At 37.6% G+C, this 21301-nt stretch overlaps 2 protein-coding genes across 2 annotated transcripts; both read right to left on the bottom strand.

Moving 5' to 3' along the window:
- Window positions 1–130: 130 nt before the first annotated feature.
- Window positions 131–4512, bottom strand: LOC145497145 (LHFPL tetraspan subfamily member 3 protein-like). Its single transcript, XM_081476945.1, has 2 exons — window positions 3994–4512; window positions 131–1690 (listed from the first exon to the last, which is right to left on the bottom strand). The coding sequence occupies exons 1-2, from the start codon at window positions 4379–4381 to the stop codon at window positions 1374–1376; spliced, it is 705 nt and encodes a 234-aa protein (XP_081333071.1). The 5' UTR covers window positions 4382–4512; the 3' UTR covers window positions 131–1373.
- Window positions 4513–5018: 506 nt separating this feature from the next.
- LOC145496809 (pre-rRNA-processing protein TSR1 homolog) lies at window positions 5019–19895 on the bottom strand. Its single transcript, XM_081476557.1, has 25 exons — window positions 19341–19895; window positions 18330–18400; window positions 17541–17627; window positions 17179–17288; window positions 16014–16092; window positions 15746–15862; window positions 15501–15571; window positions 14733–14772; window positions 14048–14275; window positions 13475–13552; window positions 12849–13005; window positions 12140–12309; window positions 11864–11890; window positions 11378–11451; window positions 10978–11070; window positions 10576–10647; window positions 10338–10410; window positions 9811–9862; window positions 9462–9520; window positions 9251–9313; window positions 8854–8937; window positions 8473–8578; window positions 7947–8087; window positions 7563–7637; window positions 5019–7086 (listed from the first exon to the last, which is right to left on the bottom strand). The coding sequence occupies exons 1-25, from the start codon at window positions 19453–19455 to the stop codon at window positions 6920–6922; spliced, it is 2409 nt and encodes an 802-aa protein (XP_081332683.1). The 5' UTR covers window positions 19456–19895; the 3' UTR covers window positions 5019–6919.
- Window positions 19896–21301: the final 1406 nt, after the last annotated feature.

Genomic DNA, 21301 nt, shown 5'->3' with positions numbered 1-21301 from the left:
TTTTGGATTTTAACTCCCAAAAGTCCCCTTCCCTGGGTTTCTGAGTCATTCTGAAAAATCTGACTGATTTCCGTTAAACTGTGGAACCTCGCCTGAGGGCTGCTTAATAAAGAATTTTGCCAACTGAAGTGAGAAAAAACAACCTTGCCAACATTTGTACGTCTTTATTTTTCATTATCATCACTATATATTTTAAGTATTTGTTTTACACCTAGCAGATCCACTCTAAAATGTTTAAATTAAAAATTCACCAAGCCTCTCCAAACTATAGTTTATGGTACTTTACAATGTTATTCAATACCTGCAATAAAATGTAGAAAGAGCTCGAAGTTTGACAAGAAAACTGTTTTCTTTTTCTACTAAACCGCTTATTTACGAAGCGAACGAGAATGCTTTAGTCTTACATTCGGTTTGCCTCTACAATCGATGACGTAATCCCCCACTATTTGTCGCAGCACAGCAGTGAGTCGGTTGAGAGAGAAAAGCGCATTCCACGGAAGCCCCATGTATCAGTTACAGTGTAGTTTATAATCATATATAAGAAACAATGATCAGTTTATGCTGGATCCATAATTCTGTAGTTCGTTAGCAACTGGTGAGTTGAATGAGAAAATACGCAATTTCAGAAGTTATATTTTCCCTCCCTCGACCTTATGAAATGTTTCTGCTCGCAGATTTGGTTTGTATACAAAACTAACTTACTAGACCCACTTCATTAATAAATCGCGACTATTCCTTCTATAGAATCTTTACACCATAAACTCATAATTAATCATTGGTATTAGAATGTTTAACTTTACATGTTTAATACAAGCGTTGTATATATTAACTGATATGCAAATAAGTTCTAGAAGCTAACATCGAAAAAACAGACAAATAAAAAAATTCTGACTCTTTTTTACAATTACTATCTTTCACACACAACAAGAGATACATTCAAGTAGATGTAGTTACATAAAAAGTGCCGTTATTTTACAAATTCTAAACGGCATCCACACTGTATAGGTATAGAAAAAACTTTATCTCAGGACTAAAATACTTCATTCTATTGATTAAGCAAAGAGCTAAAATCTCAATTGACTGATTTCTTTATGAGTCTCTCCTAAATACTATGCTGAGAGTATTGCAGAAGAAACTATTCCGAATCTTAATAGCTACTTTTGGCGTTTTAGATAAATTTGCTGCTTGGATATTTAGACGGATACGTTTCTCCATGAATTGTCATCTTGCTGAAGTTTACTCCTTTGCAGACTGCTTGACTTATTTGCGTTACAATATTAAGACCATTGTGGCGGCTACTTGCTCTTAATAGACCATACTAACAGCAAGGATAAAGAAAAACTGTGTTGAATATTGTCCCATGTCTTCCCTCGTCACAGTGTTGTCGTGTCTTGTTCATAGTAACCATTCGACGCCATTCTCCTTCCTCGGAAGCCGTCATCGGCACTTGCTGCACTTGATCGCTTTCTGCTTGTAACAGCTGGGGTCCCAATCTCCCGCTCGATGAACATGAGGGAGAGGTAGCTAAGCACAAACGCATCAGCCATACAAATAACTGCGATCCAGTAGGCCCAATTCACTTTGCAGTTTCCTATTTTGTAAACACCAGCTTCGGGGCCACAGATTGCCTGGACTTCTGGAGTGTCCCATCCAACAGGGTGTACAAGACACGTAATTAACATGCACAAACCTGTAATGCAAAAATAATGAACTTTTACTTTTCGAGACTCGTATCGACTGAAAAATAATCCTTAACGGTTTCCGTGCGTTAGCAGTAGATAATTTATTAACAGATCATTTTAACTGCAAGTGATTATGAATAACTACTTTTTCTCATAAGTAGGTAAAGCTCATCTTGACCAAACGTGATTTACAGGAGGGTCAACTTACATGTAAAGAAAAACTGAATAGGTAACTAAGAAAGTGGGGAGTAAGAATATACAATAGTCTAGTAAATACTTTGAACCCAGGAGTATCTGTAGGTCTGTAAATCGTGAAAAGAAGAAAGCCCGCCAATTATTTGTCCTTATATTTTTGTCATTTCAAATTATATATCTTGGCAGACAAAATAACACAAGAAGAGTTGTTTAAGAGGTGAAATTTCCAGAGCAAGGGAGATTCAATGACTATGTCATGAGAGGTGTGCCTTGTCATATTAAGTGCTGTAATGCACCACATCTATCGGCTAAGTGATAACTGCAAAGCGTTTTTCGGTTGGCTAATGGCACCCTCTTCCTCCCCCTCCCCCCCCCCCCCCCCCCCCGCAACTCGGGTTCAGCAATCCAATATAAGACACAAGAGTTTTACTTTAGAAGCGTGCTAGTAGGTTAACGCTGTAAACAATTAACTTTAAAAAAAACTAATTGAAAATTGAAAAAAAGAAAACCTCTGAAACTGTTTGAATCGGGAATACTTGACTTCCAACGCCATATTGCCGTAATTTAATAATATTTGTCATAGAGTTGCTGAAAACTACAAATCAATGGCTTTTAGCGGTCTCTCTAGCACACGAATAAATGGGAAACAATTAAAAGATTATTAGCGGTGAAAAGAAATCGTTCACCCATAACCCACATTCAAAATGTTCCCACGGTTTTGACGCTTGCCGTGATCACCGACCAAGATATTCAACTATAAACTGTGTTACGTTTTTTCATGAGGTGAATAGGTGATACTCACATGCCGTGAACTAATATCAAGACGCAATTAAACCGTGTAAAATCGCCAAAGGCAACACAATTTCGGCAGGCCAAACCCAAAGTAGCCCTCCATAACTTTGAACTTCCATTTTGTGGCATTAAGATGTCCAAGAGGTAAAGATAATTCAAGAAAAGACACAACCATGCGTGAATGGTGTGCAATGAAGGCCAATATTTCAGTATAAGCTACTCGTGAGAAATCGTGCAATATAGCTCTCACTTAATCCCTTTAGGGTCTTCATTTCCCTTCATTCACGATATGCCCACATTTTCTTCGGAATTTTATCTAATCTCCAATAAATTGAACAAGAAGAATAAAAAGTATCGTTGTTCAATTGTTTTTTACCGCCTGAACTTTGCTTGGCCATCGCCAAAATATTCTGTTGCCGTTGAAAGAGCACTTTAATCATTCAGTGGAATCTGGCTCTTGTGAAGATGGAAAGGACCGATATCAGTCAAGTATTTATCAAAGTCGCAGAAGACAACTGACTTTGAGTTAAAATGCTGACAATATAACGTCAACCCTATCTACTTTTTCGGACGTCTTTTTAGCTTAAACTTCTTATTCGGAAAGCAGTCTTCCAAAAAGTAGAGAGGATTTAAAAGCTTTTTCACGTAGTCCAGGAGAAAAACTACAGAGCTTTTCAGGAGTTTGTTAAAAAAAAATACAGGGAAAGAAATGAGAGGGTTAAAGTCTACTTAAAAGGAAACTTCTTTACCATAACTTGTTGCCTTCCATTTGAACCGAGGCCAATCTTATAAAATTTCACTTCCTGACTGTGTCAGATTAAACGCAACTTCGTTTAGCTAACTAACGATACGTTAGTTTTCTTTTCTGTTAATCTTCTGACAAGACTCTAAAGGTCGAGGTGATTATTCTCTTACAAAGTGATAAACATGTTTACAACGGAAATAATTTTGCAACCTGTTGGACTAACACAGCGCGATTAATTTAAACAAATGCAATGAGAGCAATCGTCAAGTAGGAAATAGCCTACCGGATCGCTAGCTAGTCAGTTTTTCGCCGGAGTATTTACTTGCTTAATAAGAACAGCCAAGCTAATCTTTTTTCTCGTTCCTCTCCAAATATATGACATAATTTATAACTTGAAAGCCCGTTTAATTAAGAGGTACTACTTAATAGAATTTTATTGAGCGTGGAGCAAAACCATCAATTAAACAAAAGATTATTTAACCTCTCTGCAACCTTGCATTACATATCATATAAAGAGTAATGAGTAAAGAGTCGAAAAACCACGACCCAGAAATAATCAGTATCGTAAGTAGCACAAACCTGCAGAGGCTTGAAGTCCACTGCTGGTTCGAAATCCAATGCCTGTCGACTCGAAACAACACAACCAATACAACAACATCATTGCTACCGAAATAAAGGTCGAGGTAAATGCCAGGGCCACGAAAACGGTGCATGCTTTCCAAGCGGTCGAGTAAATGTTGTTGAATTCGTTCAGGCTCCCGGAACAGTCATTTAAATTGTCCGAGCAGTTACGGTACAGGCCGAAATTTACGTTCTTTTCAGTAGCTGGATTCTCTCCGCTGATCCAGTGAGGTTGTACAAAGATGACTACAATCATTATCCCCAAACAAGCGGTGAAAAGAGCCCAGAGGATCACCAAAATGGTCAAAGTCTTCGACTGATACCACGGTTTCAACCCGCGCGCCATACTGATTTTCTTGGCTTATGTTTCTTTGCAACTCTAATATCTATAGTGATATTTTTCTGGTTGAGCAACAGTCCTTTATAGTGCGCTGCTTCGCTTAAAATGTCTTTGAAGCACCTCCTGTGGAGGTTCTTATATCGGCTGACTTCAACAGGAAAGATATACATATTAACTGAATTGCTCATACATATTCAATGAACTGCAGTGCGCATAAATTACCCGAGTTTGATAAGCCACTGTTTACCTTAAAAAGAAGATGTAAATTTAAGTCGAGCGAAAGAGACGAAATAAATTACCAAAACAGTACGGCCAGAGAAAATACGGAATACTCGAGTAAAATTGTCATAATTTCAAGCCGGTACACTTCACAATGTCGCCATATACGTTCTTTGATTATTTTTTACATGGCCCAATATTGGTAATCTCTATTCTTTATGGCGAGGGTGTTTAACTCTTTGTTGAACACAGAATCATCGCACGCAAAACTAAACCATTAATTTTTCATCAGTTCAACAACTTTGGTTTCTTTTGCATAATTAAAATTAATAAATAGCAATTCCCCAGATTTATGGGACTATGTAACTTATCTTTACCTTTTTCGACCTTTAACTCTTTGAGACAAAACATTAACCAGCATTCATAAACCTGTTCAAGTTAAAATTCTCCATTTCTTTAATGTTGTTTCTAAGAATTTCCTGACAAGTCAAGAAAATTCAGAAGCCAAACCTAAACACATAACAAGTTCGAGTTGCCATGACGTGATGGCGGCACGAGCAAACAGAGTTTACATTTTGATAATTGAAATAAACGAGTGCTCTCTTTCCTTTTTCTCACAGTCTTTTCCGTGTTCCTAGCAAGTTCTAGAAACACCCGTGTAAGGTTGACGAAACTCGAAAAAGCTGCTCCTAAAACATTTCTCCTTGCAAATATCCACTAGTGTTTCTACGACTCTATAGGAGCACGGAAATGTTTTTTTTTTCTTTAATTTCTGCAAGCCTGTGAGGTACCACTCTACCAGAACTGGTTTGTACAAGTTTACAATCAGTTTCCTCGCATTTTTTTTACTTTTTTTTTACCTTAGCCCGCTAACAAGAATAAACTTTGCAGATTTCCATATAAGACAATTGATAACTAAAGCATGTGGTTTCTTAGGACCATGTTTGCACCCTCTAAGTTCTCTTGAACGGTTATATGACCCTCAAGGTGTAGACTGCAATAGGTGTCCGTGGAGTCCGACAAAACAACTTTGAATGTGAAACATATTAGGACATGTTTATCTGTGTTACCATGGCAACAGTTTTGTACTACGCCACAGCTTTGACATTCCCGCATCTCCGGAGCTACATTCTACAACAGCCGGCTGTACGTGCCCCAAACCGACAGCCGTACTAATATAGCTGTGTAGGAAAACAAGAATTCAGACGGCTTAAAAGCGGACGTTACGACATCGAGATCAATACTGCATTGTGAAAGAAACAACCCGATCTTTGACGTACTTATGTTACTGCTATGAAGCTCTTGAGATGAGACGCGTTTTATTTTGTCTTTTTTCCTTCCTAGAAAATCCTGGTAAACATTCGCACGTTAAGTGACAAAGTTGTCAAATATCCTCTTACAAAATAGTGGCAACCTTATCCTCTAAGACTTTCATTCACTTAAATCCGAAAATCGGCATCGGGCAATTCGATGTCTGAAGGACTCTTGGGACGAGGTTGGAAAATATATGGAAGATGTACATGTGGCAGTCAGCTAAGAGAAATGTCATGCAACTTAGAAACAGTAAACACGCGCTTCTCCAGACTGCGTTTGGGACGCTTAACGATCGAAAGCCCAGGCACAGATCTCGTTTTAAATCGCCACATGCATATTAATAACCTAGCCACACTATTCCTAACAGAAGTTACTTCGCAACTACAGTTAGCGTACGTCAGTTGTATTTATTAACCCGCGTTCAAGTTTATCTATCCTAACTCAAATCATATTACCTTATGTATCCTACCAACGCCAAAAGAAAACGAGAAAAGATTTAAACTTTGAACTACAGAAATGTAAAACTTCGCAAAACACTAGTTGGGCAAACTTTTTAAAACATAAAAACGTTTCGCTAGGTATAAAACATTCCCCACGTGTCTCTTCCTATTTTCTCTTTTACCTTTGTTGCGATCGATTCACTTAAAAAATGGATCCCATTTTAGGACAAAGAAATCTACCTTGGAGAACTGACTGAGTACGTGACTCAGCACGTGATTGTCCTAGGCTAAGTAATATAACGTATGTAACTTATTTAAGATTGTGGCTGTTTGATTGGGTACACGGGTATTAACGAGTACGTAGTCTTTCAACAAGCAAACCCCAAACCCAGTATGTGTAATACTAAGCCAGACCTAACAGTATCTAGTCTGTAAAGAACCGCTAATGCGACTTTGAAGGAGTTGACCTTCAAATTAGTGTTGATAACAGAACTAAGATCTCATTATTTTCTTGTACGTTGTTTGGCCGTCTCTGTCCTTGACTTTTATCGAAGCCAGTTTAATTTTCGTTTTATATTTCCATAGTATCTTCAGTGTCCCCTACTGCTTCTGCTGGAGGTGGCAATATCGCGGGCTCGTATGTCCATTTAGGGAATACTCGTTTGTACAAGTTCATGCAGACAGTGTCTTGGGCTTTGATAGCTCCGTCAAATACGCACTTCATGTGTCCATGTGTTCCTGTAAAACAATCAAAGCAACTTACTGAGTAGATCACAAACAACAACAGTGGATTGGTTTAAGAGACATAATCCAAATGACAGAAACCATAACAAAGGCATTATTACCATGGTAACAACGAAAACGGGTCATAATAGATAAAAACGGTCATGTTTTCAAGCTTGTTTTGGATTGACAGTTATATCGTAATACTGTAGGATCTTTTTTCGACAATTCCTTTGGTTCCTTTAAGAAATTGCTTTCAGTTTCGACTTTGTTCGTTTTAAAATTTGTTATAAAATGGCCTTAGACACAAGATGAAATTTTTTATCATCTGCGTAAAACTAAACCCTTTTGACAAACGGTATAACCTAAATAGAACAAATTTAATCTTGTCAGGAGTACCGAAAAACTCAGTTACATTGGGAAGTAGTGTAACAAAAACAACTACAACGACACCAGCATTTGGCAATGAACACAGCATTATCTTTACCAACCTAGAGGTTCCCGGATGTGGCCCCTTCTTCCATATTTGGTAAAGAGTTCTACTGGCTTAAACCACTGGATATCCTCTACAACATACGAGAATCAGAACAAGGTTAACTACGATTTAACTCAATGAATGCATTATATATCTCCTGTATCATTGTTCACGATTAATTAGAGATTACTGTTATTCAAATAAATTCAAGATTAATTCTCATCACTACATGCAATTGCTATTCAGTTCTTTTAATGTTATTTTTGGGAATCTGGAGAAACATCAAGAAAGAAACTCCTAGCTAACGACTTGTCTACCGCATAAAAAGTGTGTTTATTTTGTATTGAGAAATATCGTGTTTGTCAGTAAGCAGATTAGTAACAGCCGCAACAGTGCTGACCTCTATTAAAAAACATATATCGTAATACAACTGATCGTTTGTTGATCTTGAAAGGATGTCCACTTAGCACGATCTTCTTAGCGACAATTCTGTCGGGATCGACTTTGTACAGCGATCCTGTAGCCACGAGGCTGTGGCAACCTACACAAACATAATGAGACACTAAGATGAGCCAAAACAGAGAAGTACATACACTTGCATACATACTTCATTTCTAGTCTAGAAGCAAACTAGATATACAATAAAAAACTAAAAATAAAGAGAAAAAAGTAGATGCCTCTAGAAAAGGAAGTTAAGGGGTTATCCCTATGTGAAAATTCCCTTAAAAAAGTATTCATTATCATATCTCATTTGTGTTTAATATTTCAGCGAATACGTTTTTTTTTTTTTCATTGACGGAGAGTCTGCCTAATAATGCAAGGTTAAACAAGTGCTCACCGCAACGAATGAGTTATGTAGGTTCTGGATTGAGTAGAGGCACTTGAATCAAGCACTGGTCTTACTTCGCGTGTTTCAAGTCACTTACTTGTGTGTTTATCCTGTGTGAAGACTAGGACTGGGGCGGGAGGGAACATGATAGGCGCGTAGAGTGTGGCCACAAATGCTCCTTCTTGTGGCATAAACCGCTCCAACTGAAAACAGAACAAGATATCAACTCAATTGTTCTACCCTTCACATTTAATAACGGCACTGAGCCAAGCATTTTGATTCTCACAATACCATTAGTAATAGTAATATTTTAAGAAACAAACCATTTATATTAGAACGATATGAACTGAGGATTAAAATCTTCATGCTCAAATGTTTCCAGAAAGTGCATTTTTTGATATATAAATATAATGCTTCTATCTGAATTCAAATCGTATATTTGGCTGATATGTGGCGTGGCAACTTTGAACAGTCTCACCTTGTGTTTATCCCCCGATGTATGCTGAGAAAATACGGGACACGCTGAAAATCTTCGGTAACCGCAATGGAAAATCAGTCTTTCCTGGCAAAAAATGGTTCAATACGAGTTAAAGCACCTACAGAAATCAACACTGGACGATTTAAATAATAGGCACGAACACGTATATGTAGCAGCTACAAGCCAGGGTTATGTAGTAAACGAGTTGGGCAATGTTATTGTAATGTCAAGTCGGGTAAAGAATATTTCCATGGTTGCGGCCAAAAATTATTCACGCATATTTTGCCGTCCAGTGGAAGATGTTGCCGCCTATGATCTATAATGATCTTTAATATCGTATCTTTACTAGCATATGTTACCAGCGTCTTTGTAAAGGACTGTATCAATATGGACTCACCTTGGATTGAACGGGATCCTTAAATGTTGGATGTCTCTTGAGCACGAAATGAACCACTGACACCTGAGTTAACAAACCATAAACATGAACAGTTAAAAATTGAACGTTTATCCCACCATCCTCTTGTCAAAACAGAAACAAACATGAACAGTTAAAAATTGAACGTCTAACCCAACATGTTCTTTTCAAAACAGTGAATCCTGATTCTTACCTTTTGTTCGTGAGGAAGCAATCCAAATATCACCAGCGAAGAACTGGGCTCCATTGATTCTAGAGACAAAACCGAAGCCAATCACTTACTAACTACAGCAGTTTCTTCCATATTTGGCGCGTGTTACCAGGCGCGACCTCAGTCTCTTTCAGCGGTTTCGTGTGATAAAAAGTAAAGCAAGGATTTATCACCGCATTAATAAATGACTGCTGTGAAATGAAATGCTGGGGATTATACAGCACTTGTATTATTAAAATTGAGTTCTGGATAGGACGGCTAACCTTGTGATCATGAGAATTATCAAAAAAACAAACAAACAAACAAACATTTCTTAACTAGTTAATCTTACCCATAAATGCACGCGGAACATTAGCGATATGAATGGACACGTACCAGCCAGGCTACGAGAAAAATATACAAGATACCAAATCATGACTGTAGTCGTAACACGCAGAACTTTGTTCAAGTTGTCCTTAACACATTAAAAAACAACAGCCTCAAACTCGTAAGATTGCGGATTGTTTCAAAATCCTTGATTCCGCTCCTACTAAATTTCAACTTAAACTTAAGGAGGCTGTGCATATAAATTGGGAAAAGTCCAATTTAAGTCAACAAGTTCATGACGTCCCTTAAGCTTTAGGCTTTATATTCTTTCAAACACTTTGTAACTCACTCAAATATGTAATCTATTTTTGTCACTTAATCATAATTAATTATGCATGGTTCGCCTAGTTGTTATATAGTCCTAACGGTTTTTCAAATATTCTGTAACCGACGATGATGTTAGTAACATCGAAACATGTCTTATAAATTAAAAAATGTCGTAATCTTAAAAATTAAAATTATTATAGTTCAGTACAGAGATGTTAATCTCACCAACGCTGCATCCACATCATCTTCTTCCAATACTCGCTTCTTTGTTCTTTTGAAGTTCTCAAACTGGAATATTCTACAAACATACAGATATAACTATAAGCCGGGCTTGTGGGGCAAAATCTTCTGCTCAAGTCCTACATACAGTAAAGGTGCGAAGATAATAAAAACAAGTTCACACACTAACTGTGTGCATTGTCAGTTTGTGGTGTGTTTTCGGTTTTGTCCACAATAACCATACCTGGCGTAATCTGATGGAAGGTTTTCCTTTGGGTCCCACGGCGAAGTACGGAAACTCTTCAGGCCACGGTATCTACGAAGGAAAAAAATACTGTTAACTTTGAACTCTGTTTAAAAGCTAATGCAATGTTTGTTCCTCCTTTTTATTACAGTGTACATATACGGAGAAAATAAGCATCAGTACTGTTTTCCCCAGAACGGCAAAAAAATCTGCCATCTGCTGCTGCTCCTTTGAGTCAATGAGTGGTCCGGGCTTGTAGCGAACGTGCGATTTTTTTAACTGATTTTTTGTGTCAATATGGATTTATTAACTAATTAGAAGAAAAAGATGAACAGAATCAATGGCAATCTTACATTGGCCGTTTAGTAGTATTAGTATTAATAATGCCGACATCGAACAAACCTCTGAAATCGAACTCGAGCAGCTTGATCTATGGGCGTGTCCATTTCATCTGGAAACATTTCGTTTTCTCTCTCTGCACGGATTTTCTCCAACCTGGAACAGTTCAGCAAAATTAATTCTTGCGTGAACAGCCATTTCATTCAAAACACGAGAAAATACTGCCCTAATCCAAAAAATTAAATAGTCGGTGTCCGTACAACACGCAAAAGTTTATTGCTTGCCTTAGTCTGCCTTACTCCAAGCCATCCTTCTATTTGGTTCACTTCTTGCTGTCGTGCTCTATCTTACACAGCTCTTCATTCGAAGCTTCCCTCCATTGGAAGGAAAATTTGGCTTATGACAAAAAAGCTTCTTGCAGTCGCCGAACGAATGTTGAATATAATTATTTATAACCACTTACTGTTCTCTTTCTTCATCCACGTCAATATTTTCATCGTATTTAACGTTGTCTGTGTCAGTGGCCGCTAAACTCACCTACACGTACAGAGCGCAAACTTCAGAGAAACAATTTCCATGGATCAACACACAAGTTCTTCTTAGTTCGTGTCTGTACATTTCATACAGTACCAGTAAGGAGAATTAGACTTTTTTCTATGGCAATAATATACTTAGTTCTCATGACCTGTAGGCTTGACATCATGAGGAGAAATCAAAAGCTGATCCGTCTTGGCTCAGGCGATGAACAGTTGTTTTTAAAAGTATACAAACTGAAAGTCCCTTAACTTTTCATTACAATTAACAAGGAAGGATCAGTTCTGACAGCACTAACCTAGTTAGTCAGATCACACACACAAAAAATAATGTTTAAATAACAAAAGTGTCTCCTGTGATTTCATAGCAACATTAAAAAACTAAGACAACAACAACTGACTGGCTTCTGACTTACTGTTTCATACTGTTCTTCATCATCATGCTGTAAACAAATGTAAAAAATAAAAACAGTTGGAACTTCAACAACAAAAGTCATTTTCTTCATAAAGTTCAAGCAGATATATAAACATTGTGGCCAGAGTTAAGTTACGGCAGAAAAAGACCAATCTTGAACTGCAAATCTACATCACCACTTGATCTCCGAGCAGGGACAGAATCGAATTTACTCAAGCTACAAACAAGAAAGCATTTTCATATTCAAACGACTTCAGCAAATCAGAAAGATCATTACCATGGACTGCTCACTATCACTGCCTTCCATTTCTTCCTCAAATTCATTATCTTCATCATTTTCACCGTCACCTGGCTCCTCTTCATCGTCACTGTTTGTTATCCAGGCTGCCTGATAATCAGACGTGCCCTTTGGTACTCTTTTAAGAACTTTCTTTTCTTGAAGTGCATCTGTTTATGCAGATAAAATTCAAAAGTTTTAGTGTAAGTGGTGAACTTGTATGGTCTATGAGCCAAGTACATGTAGTTACAGTAATGAGTATGACCAAAAGAACAAGATAGTAATAATACGTTTGATTGTTCCTACTATTTCAGATGTTTGTTAACCAATCAAATAATTGCACAGCACTCCAAGGTTTGCAGAAAGATTATACATGTACATTTTAAGCTCTGTAAATGAGGTATGAAAAATGTTAAAGTTCCGTTTGCAACGAGTCTCTAATGGAAGCTGAACTCATGACCCCCTCCAATTACGATTAAAATCACAATTAATTTTTAACTCATTTTTCAACTGAATGATATTTATAAACTTCAAGATTAAAAGATGTAAAGGAGTTCTATTCTTTTCACTACAAATCCTCTAAGGTGTCTTGTGGTGTAGTGGTGAAGATCCCTGTTGTACAGGAGACCAGGGCTTGATCCCCTAATGAGGATGGAGGATTGGAAATATGTCTGACCAAGGATTGTAATGGAATACTTTGGAGTCACACCTTCTGCTTGCTTAAGCTCTTCGTCAGTGGGCCATGTTTGCTCGCCTTCCATTGGGTCGGGTTCTACCTCTGATTGCAGTGATTCTTGGAAAGCTGGGTCTGCTCGAGCCAGCAGCTTCATGTCTTCATCCATGGCATTTGTTCCATCTTCCCTGTCCTACATGCACATGTACCAAAATGAAGGTCAAAATTATGAAGGACTTACATTAAAATTGTTACTATGACTTCAGATTCTTTTATTCATGAAAAAAAACGCAAAAAGCACACTTCCATGTAGTACTGTTCACTCAAATTCCTTATGAACAGTTCACAAAGTGAACAAGATTTTGTCTGTGATTGCCATTCAAACTTTAAAAAAACAAAACAAAACAAAAAAACAAACATTGAATGGCCACACACCAAGGGTTTTCTCCACACATTTTGTATGTACGGATGTAGTGTTACCTTGTAAAGCATAATAAACTGTATGCTCCTGAATGGTAACACATACAGGTTTCATCTCTGGCTTTGGAAGTGAAAGTGTCACAAAATCAGTGAGCACCTTTAGTGAGCAGTACATGTACAGTGAACAGTCAAGTTTTTTGGATACATGTAGATGACACTTCCTTGAAAAAGATGTTACTTACAACAGCCATTGAATCTCCTTTGTTATTTGAAGAGCTTTTTTGTTTCTGCCATTTGAAAGGGTCTGGAGGTGCATCAATCTAATGTAGCAATAAAGACACAAGAACATGTAAAAAGCTGTATAAACATTGTGTTTTAAAAGCAACCCTGAAACAAGTTGAAACAAGTCAAAACAAGCTAGTCTCGACATACAAAATCATGTAATTGTTAATAAATGCCGGTCACCTGACTAGTTTAGATCTTAATCTTTATTTTGGATTACCAGCTACTGTACATATTTTTAATTTATATCTTCTTAGAGTGAAGTCTCTTGTGAACTAACTCACTGATGTGGTTGCATTGTTTTTACATTTTCTTAAAACATTGGTGGAAGCCCATTGTTCTTAATAGCTAATAAAACTTGAATATAAGTATTAAACAAGAAACCACAGATCAACATGTTGTGTATACATTACCAGATTTAGCCTCATACATCTTTCACACAAGGAATGTATCAAGTGAGCAATGATGCTGGATTAGTGAGAATTACATGTACAACCAAGTCACATTTTATTTTACAAGGCAATTATATTCACCTGTAACATTTGAAAATCTCCATATCCTGGCAGATGAACCAACCTGTTAACACAAAGGTGCCTCCCCCTGACAAAACCGCACACCTTCAGGGTTCCCCTGGGGACATCTGTCACTTCACTATTTAGTTCATAAGTTGTACTTTCTGCTAAAATGTGGGGGCGTATGTCACGAAAATGGATTACTCTTTGATGCTGATTGGATATTAACCTCAATGCTACAAGTGCATCCTGCAAAGGAATATTTTAACATCTGCCTTGTTAATATCTAAGAAATATCTAAGAAATAAGGTAATAATTTAATTATACAGACAGTCTAATGTAGTGAAAGTTGCTGTAGTTCAACAAATACATATATGTCAGCTTTTAAACAGAACTCAAAACTTCATCAACTTTTAAACTATTTGCAAGTGATTATCCTAAATTCATTCTAATGCGTACATAGTTTGAATCATCCATTGGAATTTAGTATGCCTTTAAACATAACAGCAGCTCAGAAAATGTCATCATGGAAACCTCTTTTACAATGTGAGGCACTCTGAAACATTGTAAGCTTAAAATATTGTGTTACAAACTTAAGAAACCTAAAACTCACATTATTACTAGGCAGTCAATTTGAAAAATTAGCAAATTTGATTTAAATGGTGAATTTAAAATAATTATTTTGCAGTTTTGGGTAATTCCTCACCTGGGGGGTTTCCAGACTATGAAATTTATCTCTAGGAAATCTGTGACAGAAACAGTAAAGAAAACATGCTGTGAGTCAATGTGGCAGACTGTAGTCAAAATGCTACAAAGGGGAAGAACGGTGTCTGTATTATGGAGGTCTCAGTGTTACACAGCAAGACATATGATAACTGGCTTCTCTACAGGGTCCAAGCAGTGACCTGTCAGTTAGATGTGTATAGGGGTGTCTATGACCTGCAGCGATTGAGACAAATAACACATAAAAATATTTGTCTTAACTCAAATTAGATATGATTTATGATCTAAATGTAAAAGTGACCAGCATATGAGTTAAGTGGCCCATCAGGCTGATGCTTGTCTATGGTTTCAGTAGCATGAAGGGACTTGACTTACTCCCCCCTGGATGGGATGCTAGTGCATTGCAGGGTTACCCCCAGCATTAAGTTCACCAGTACCCAATTATACACCTGTCTGGAGATGCACTGTGACAGTAAAGTGTCTTGCCCAAGGACAATGTTCCCGGAGAGGGCTTGAACCTGGACCACTCGATCTTGTAGTAAGCACACTAGCCACGAGGCCACCACACCCTCAGCTATGACATAAAAGATTCATTTGTTTATCCTTGGTTTCAGAGCATCCTTTACATTATTTATGGTTAGCTTAAAAAAACTGAAATCAAAGTCTAACAGCTAGTGATTAAACCCTTTTTACTATAATTTAAGCTGAAAATGCTGAGTATTACATCTCCAAAAACTAAAATTTAGCGTACCTTTTTTCTACTATCTTTTGAACTTGTTTCTTTACATCATTCCTTTTCTTTGTTGATATTTTCTCCAAACCCTTAAAGAAACATATGTACACATGCAGTAGATTGAAACAAGCATACAATAACAACATTCAGAATTTCAAACAATTTCAACATACATGTACACTGTATTCAAGGTCACAGACACTAAGCAAGAAAGTTATTAAAACCTGTAAAGGCTTACAACTGATATTTAACAAACATTGTACCTGCAATCCAAGAAAATATGTTGGTAAGCCTTGCGCAAAGATACACGACAGACACTTCTCACCAAATGAATCCACTGGATGTGTGGCAGAGAGAAGAAACAGCAGAGAATCAGCAACCTGACAAGCAAGTTTACACCAATCAAAAATATTTCAAGGAAATTTGATACCTTACATGTAACTAAAGTAATTCAGTATGTACCAACCTTATAAGCATTGCATTATGATTACTAAAATCATTAGTTCTAACTAAAGCCAATTTTGAACAAACCTTTGCTGCATCCAGAACAGAGTACAAGTCCCTATACTTCAACTGAAGGAATGAAAATCTTTGCTTGAGTTGCTCAGAACTGTTGAAAAAGATACCTTGCTGATCACTAAATGTTCATGCTTTGAAAATACACCACTGTAACATTTGTGACAAGCTGCCACACCTGCTTTTTAGAGCCAGCCCCATAAAGCACTTGGATGTAGTTACCCTAATAAAGCCCTGGCCTACACAAGTCACACAAATCAAAATTTTGGCATGGAATTTATCACAGAAATGGACCAAAGGCAGCATTGAGCTGTAAAATTGGAAGACGTTGGGATTCTTAACAATGTTATTTTCAATTTGAATTATTTGTTTCAGTTGTTTGCTCGGCCCCACTAGCACTTGTGGTATAAACATTGCCAAGGGTAAATAAAGGTTATAAATAAGATGTCAGGCCAAGAATGTTATCCGGGGGCATTTTTGTGAACCCTGAACGACTACATTAACTGTATAGATATTAAGGGAAAAGAGTACAGGTAAAAGCCAAAGAATGCTCATCACTAGGTTGGCAACATAGTTTTGGCCAGCTTCAACTGACAGCTTCAAATGCTGGACTACTTTGTATCGCTGATATTTACAGAACTGGTACACAACATCCCACAACCATTCTCAATTAGTATTTTTGTTTAATTAGTATCAAAGTGTGAGAGAGTACAAATAAAGATTTTTAAAGATTGTTGTTGTTCTTCCATATATAATTTGAAAGCAAACTGAAAGTCACTTTCATTTTGTTGTTGTCATGTGACTCTAGTCTGGCCAAAAGAATAACAAACTTTAGGACAATTTCTGATTTGAAGTTGTGCACATTCTTTTTTTACAACAGTTTTGAGACATTAATTTTGTTCCATACATACAAACTATTTGTATCACATATAGACTACAGAGCAAATTGAGGGCCAATTTATTGTTCCCTGTGCCACAAGGAATTCAAGGAAACTGAGTGCTCACTAGAGTCAACCTTACAACTTAAGCCCAGAGTACAGAGGGTAACTCTGCTTACAGTACATACATAAAACTTACAGTAATAGATTATTACGAATTCATTAAAAAGTCCATTTTCTAAAATAAGGACTTTGAGGCAAGCACCTATACATGTGGTTACCTCTGAGCTGGCTCTACTCACACTAAGGTTGTTGTGTTCCTTGAAGGATAAAGTGACCCATCACTATCACACTCACTAAATAACTGCACGGCCTGCCCAGCATCACAGTTGGATGATAATGGAATAATTGCCTTAGAGAAATTGAAATATTCTAATGTTTAATCACACATGAAACCATGCAAACATTATGAGAGAAATGACATCACACTGGTAATAGTTCTATAAATATTACACTTCGGAACACATACGTAACTGTTAAAACTCAGTTTGGTAGTCAAATATTTAGCACTCATATGAATGCCAACACCCTGGAGCTTAATATCCTGGATATTCAGGATCTTTTCTGAAATACTGTAAGACATTAGACCAAAAGGTTTACTTACAATAAGATGTGGTGGGCTTCCTTGCTTTCCTGTTTTCCTTCTCTGTTCTAGTACTTCCTCTTTTCTGTTCTCTCTTATTTGTTTTGCCTGTAATAAAATTGAAAACAACATCTAAACAAAAGTCATGGACAATGACACTTTAGAACCTTTTACATTATCTGCAAAAAATCAAAACTTTCAAAGTTATCATTTCTTAAGAGAATTCTCCCATTCACCACCACTCCATTGCCATAAACACAGTGAAACAATACCATACATTCAAATACAATGAGCACTACTATTGGCCATTAGTTAACCTAACCTAACTTGGTATTATTTTTCTGCCTGCACAACACTTACATGTACATTATAGCCCTAGTTTGTTATTTGTAAACCTCATCAAAACCACCACTAAATATTGTTCATCATTTGAAATTACCACATAATTCTCTGCAGAGTTGGCAATTGATTTAAAACAATAATATTAGTCATGGCTGATCAGAAACACAACATGCATGTAAACAAGTAGTCTGTCATCAAAACTGACTTTTAGGGTTGCCATATGTCACGAACTTGACAACCAGTGCTAGTGCATTAAGTTTACACACATGTACATGTACATGACAGTTTGATAATCAAACTTCTATGTGTAGTTACAATTCATGATTAAACTTGATTGAAATACTTACTTATGACAGCTTAAATTAACTGAAGCGTACATTCACTCGGGTTATAAGCTGGACCATGTGAAAACCAGAACTCACTTACATGTAAGAAAACCAAATTTAGTACAGTATTATAAATTACTACCTGATGTCTACGATTGGCTTTCCCAACAGCTTGGCGAATTTTCTTTGAAACAATTTTTACCCCAACACGACCTGCAAATGTTAAAATAGTATTAAAATAGTATTCAGATTTTTAAACTATACATACAAGCTGAAGTTGAGTCAATGAGTCTCCATTTAATGTTTTTATCGTTATTTTAGTACAGACACTCGAATAAAGCATTCATTCAGAGGAGGGGGGGGGGGGGATTGATTGTATGGTCTGTTCCCCGGGCAGGGATTCCAATTGTCCACAATGTCCCCAGGGTAGGGAAGTTGACACAGTTGCCATCTTAAGGATCAAGAGAGTCTGGAAATGAGCCATCCGCTATCTTGTAAATGTCTGTAAGTCACAAGAGGAATCAGGTCAGAAATAATTAAGAAGTCTAAGTGGATCCATTTTAAATCTGTTTATACGGGCCATTCATACAGTCTATGGAAAGGAAACAGAGTTTTTGCTTTATATGATTAATAGAACTGTGTCGACAGTTCTATGCATGTTTACACACGAATGAATTTTGTTTGCCCCACGTTTGAGAACTTTGATACTTTTTACCCATCATTTTATCCTGGGGGTGGGGATTTTATCTTTTTTATTTTTCTTTTCCCAGAAAGTACCAAAATCTCCACCGCTTTCCCCTCCCCCTAAACCCTAACCCACCCCCTCCTCCTTCCCCCCCCCCCCCACCCCCGCTAAGGCTTTAACATTGATAGGGGCATTCAAAACCGAATTATTCCGTTGATTTCATCTCATTCCAATGTTCCAGCCGCATGTTGTAAGCCAGTAATTGTATTAATTTGTTTTTTCACATATTAGTGAAGATGTCGTCCTCCTTACACAGTTTGTACCGTATTAGGAGTATTTTACTAACGCATTTAATGAAGTACACGCTCTAAACGGTCACAGTTTTACCCGACTGAGTAAATGATGACACGGCCACAAATGCCTTGACGCAGCTCACATAAAGTTCAAGAGACAACAGTGTAACAGTACCTTTGTTGTTTTTGTCGATCTCGCTCTTACTTCTGTGTCTCCCATGTTTGTGTGTCTTGTTTTGTTGCTTTAAAGGACCTGATTTATGCCTAGTCGTGGTTTCCTCGGACGCCATCTTGTTTGTTGCAACACGTGCTTCGTGCTTTACGAAAGAAACCGCTGACCAGTCATTTCCATGATTTTGGGTGTGCGCATGTTTACAAGGAGAGAGGGTTCCCGAGGGTTACCCTAGAAGGCGGGTTACCCTAGCACTCACACATTTCCTCTTTTTTTCTTCATCGTGTTTACAAGGGAGCTAGGGTTACCCGGGTAGGCGGGTTAGCCTATCTGCGTGCTAGGGCTACCCTGGTAGGCGGATTAACTTTTTCTCTCGTAAACACGCCACTTAACCCGCCTTCCCGAGTTAACTTTCTAATTGTTTCCAGACCCTTTGAGTGTAACCGCGCATTAAGTTGTCCCGGGTTGTAGGGTTACCCTACCTGTAAAATTTTGCTTGTAAACCCGGGCTATCTTTTACCCTCGGCTAGGGTTAACCCGCTTACTAGGGTAACTCTCCCTCCTTGTAAACAGGCCCTCAGGCCTTGTTCCTCTGTTTCAAAACGAGTCTTGCTTAAGTAGGCGAAACACATTTGAATGGTTTTTCACGAAGACTCGTTTCGACATAGAGGCAAAAGGCAACTCGGCAGTGGCCTATTAACACCGCATTTGAGGCGCGAAAAATGTAATAAGCGCTGCGACGTTTGTTCGATTTCCGTTTTCACTAATTCAGCACCCATTTCCTTTCCAGGAAAGGCATTCGATTACAGCACTGACTTACAGTTCTTAAAGAATCACCTGTCTGCGGCGAATGTGAATAATGAATGTGAAGAATGATCATCGCAGTTAATTTTCCAATTTAAGTAATTGGAAAAAAGAAGCCTGAAAAAAATCAGGGCTTCAACGGGATTCGAACCCGTGACCTCCGCGAATACCGGTGCGATGCGGAGGTCACGGGTTCGAATCCCGTTGAAGCCCTGATTTTTTTCAGGCTTCTTCTTTCCAGTTGCTTAAATTGGAAACTTTACTGCGATGATCATTCTTCACTTTCATCTACAACCGCAGTTCAAATATGAATTATTTCATATATACTCCACATCAATGCGAATAATGTTGAAAAGGATAACACCCTTAAATTCTTGTTTCCTTACTGTGAAACAAGACCAGTCCAGTGCATATCCAAGATTATTAAACCACACCTAAATGACGTGTCTATCAATGATTTAATGTAGGTACACGTGAGATACATGCGTGTTATTGTTTGGACATTCAAGAGAGAAGAGTGTGCTGTAGTAGCGTGAACGTACCAGATAGTACGAGTGAATATATGAACGATCATATATTTGAACTGCGGAGAAAGAGATGAAGACATGATTGATCATCGCAGTTACGTACACAACTTAAGCAGATGTAGGGCTTTCTACAAGTTGCTCGGCAACTTTTTGGCAACTTCCTGTATTTCAAGCAACATTTTTCGTCTTGCGCAACTTTTTGCGCTCTGAGCAATTTCTAGTTTTTTTTTATCAATTCTGAGAAATCGGAGCAGCTTTTAGTGGTTAAATTGGCCATGCCTCCTTATTTCACAGTGTGAAATGTTTTTTAAACAAATCAAACTGATGGACGGAGATTCACACTCGATTGACTCGAGTGTCTCCGGTGAAGAATATTCACAACATTAATATTAATATTTGGTTTTGATTGAGGACAATGTTATTTAGCAACGCTGGTTACGCCGCAAAATTGCACAAAAATACTTAGAAATCTTACTTTTGATGTACAATTTGCATATTTTTGCATCAGACCAAATGAAGGAAGAGAGCAACAACAACAAAAATCGTTTTTTTAGCACTTTTGAGCAACTTTCGTTACAAAAACCAACTTTTGACTTTTAGAGCAACTTTTTGAGAAATTGCGGGCAACTTTGT

Source organism: Orbicella franksi, chromosome 9 (genome assembly GCF_964199315.1).
Source record: "Orbicella franksi chromosome 9, jaOrbFran1.1, whole genome shotgun sequence".
NCBI lineage: Eukaryota > Metazoa > Cnidaria > Anthozoa > Scleractinia > Merulinidae > Orbicella > Orbicella franksi.
This window is presented reverse-complemented; position numbering and strand designations above follow the sequence as displayed.

Excerpts from the sequence above, each read along its gene's own strand:
- LOC145497145 (XM_081476945.1), bottom strand. The coding sequence starts at position 4,381 with ATGGCGCGCGGGTTGAAACCGTGGTATCAGTCGAAGACTTTGACCATT. Across the intron at positions 1,691-3,993 it reads TGGACTTCAAGCCTCTGCAG|GTTTGTGCATGTTAATTACG; the intron begins GTTTGTGCTACT and ends TTTGCATTACAG.
- LOC145496809 (XM_081476557.1), bottom strand. The coding sequence starts at position 19,455 with ATGGCGTCCGAGGAAACCACGACTAGGCATAAATCAGGTCCTTTAAAG. Across the intron at positions 9,863-10,337 it reads ATGATGTGGATGCAGCGTTG|CCTGGCTGGTACGTGTCCAT; the intron begins GTGAGATTAACA and ends TTTTTCTCGTAG. Across the intron at positions 9,314-9,461 it reads TGCTTCCTCACGAACAAAAG|GTGTCAGTGGTTCATTTCGT; the intron begins GTAAGAATCAGG and ends TTGTTAACTCAG.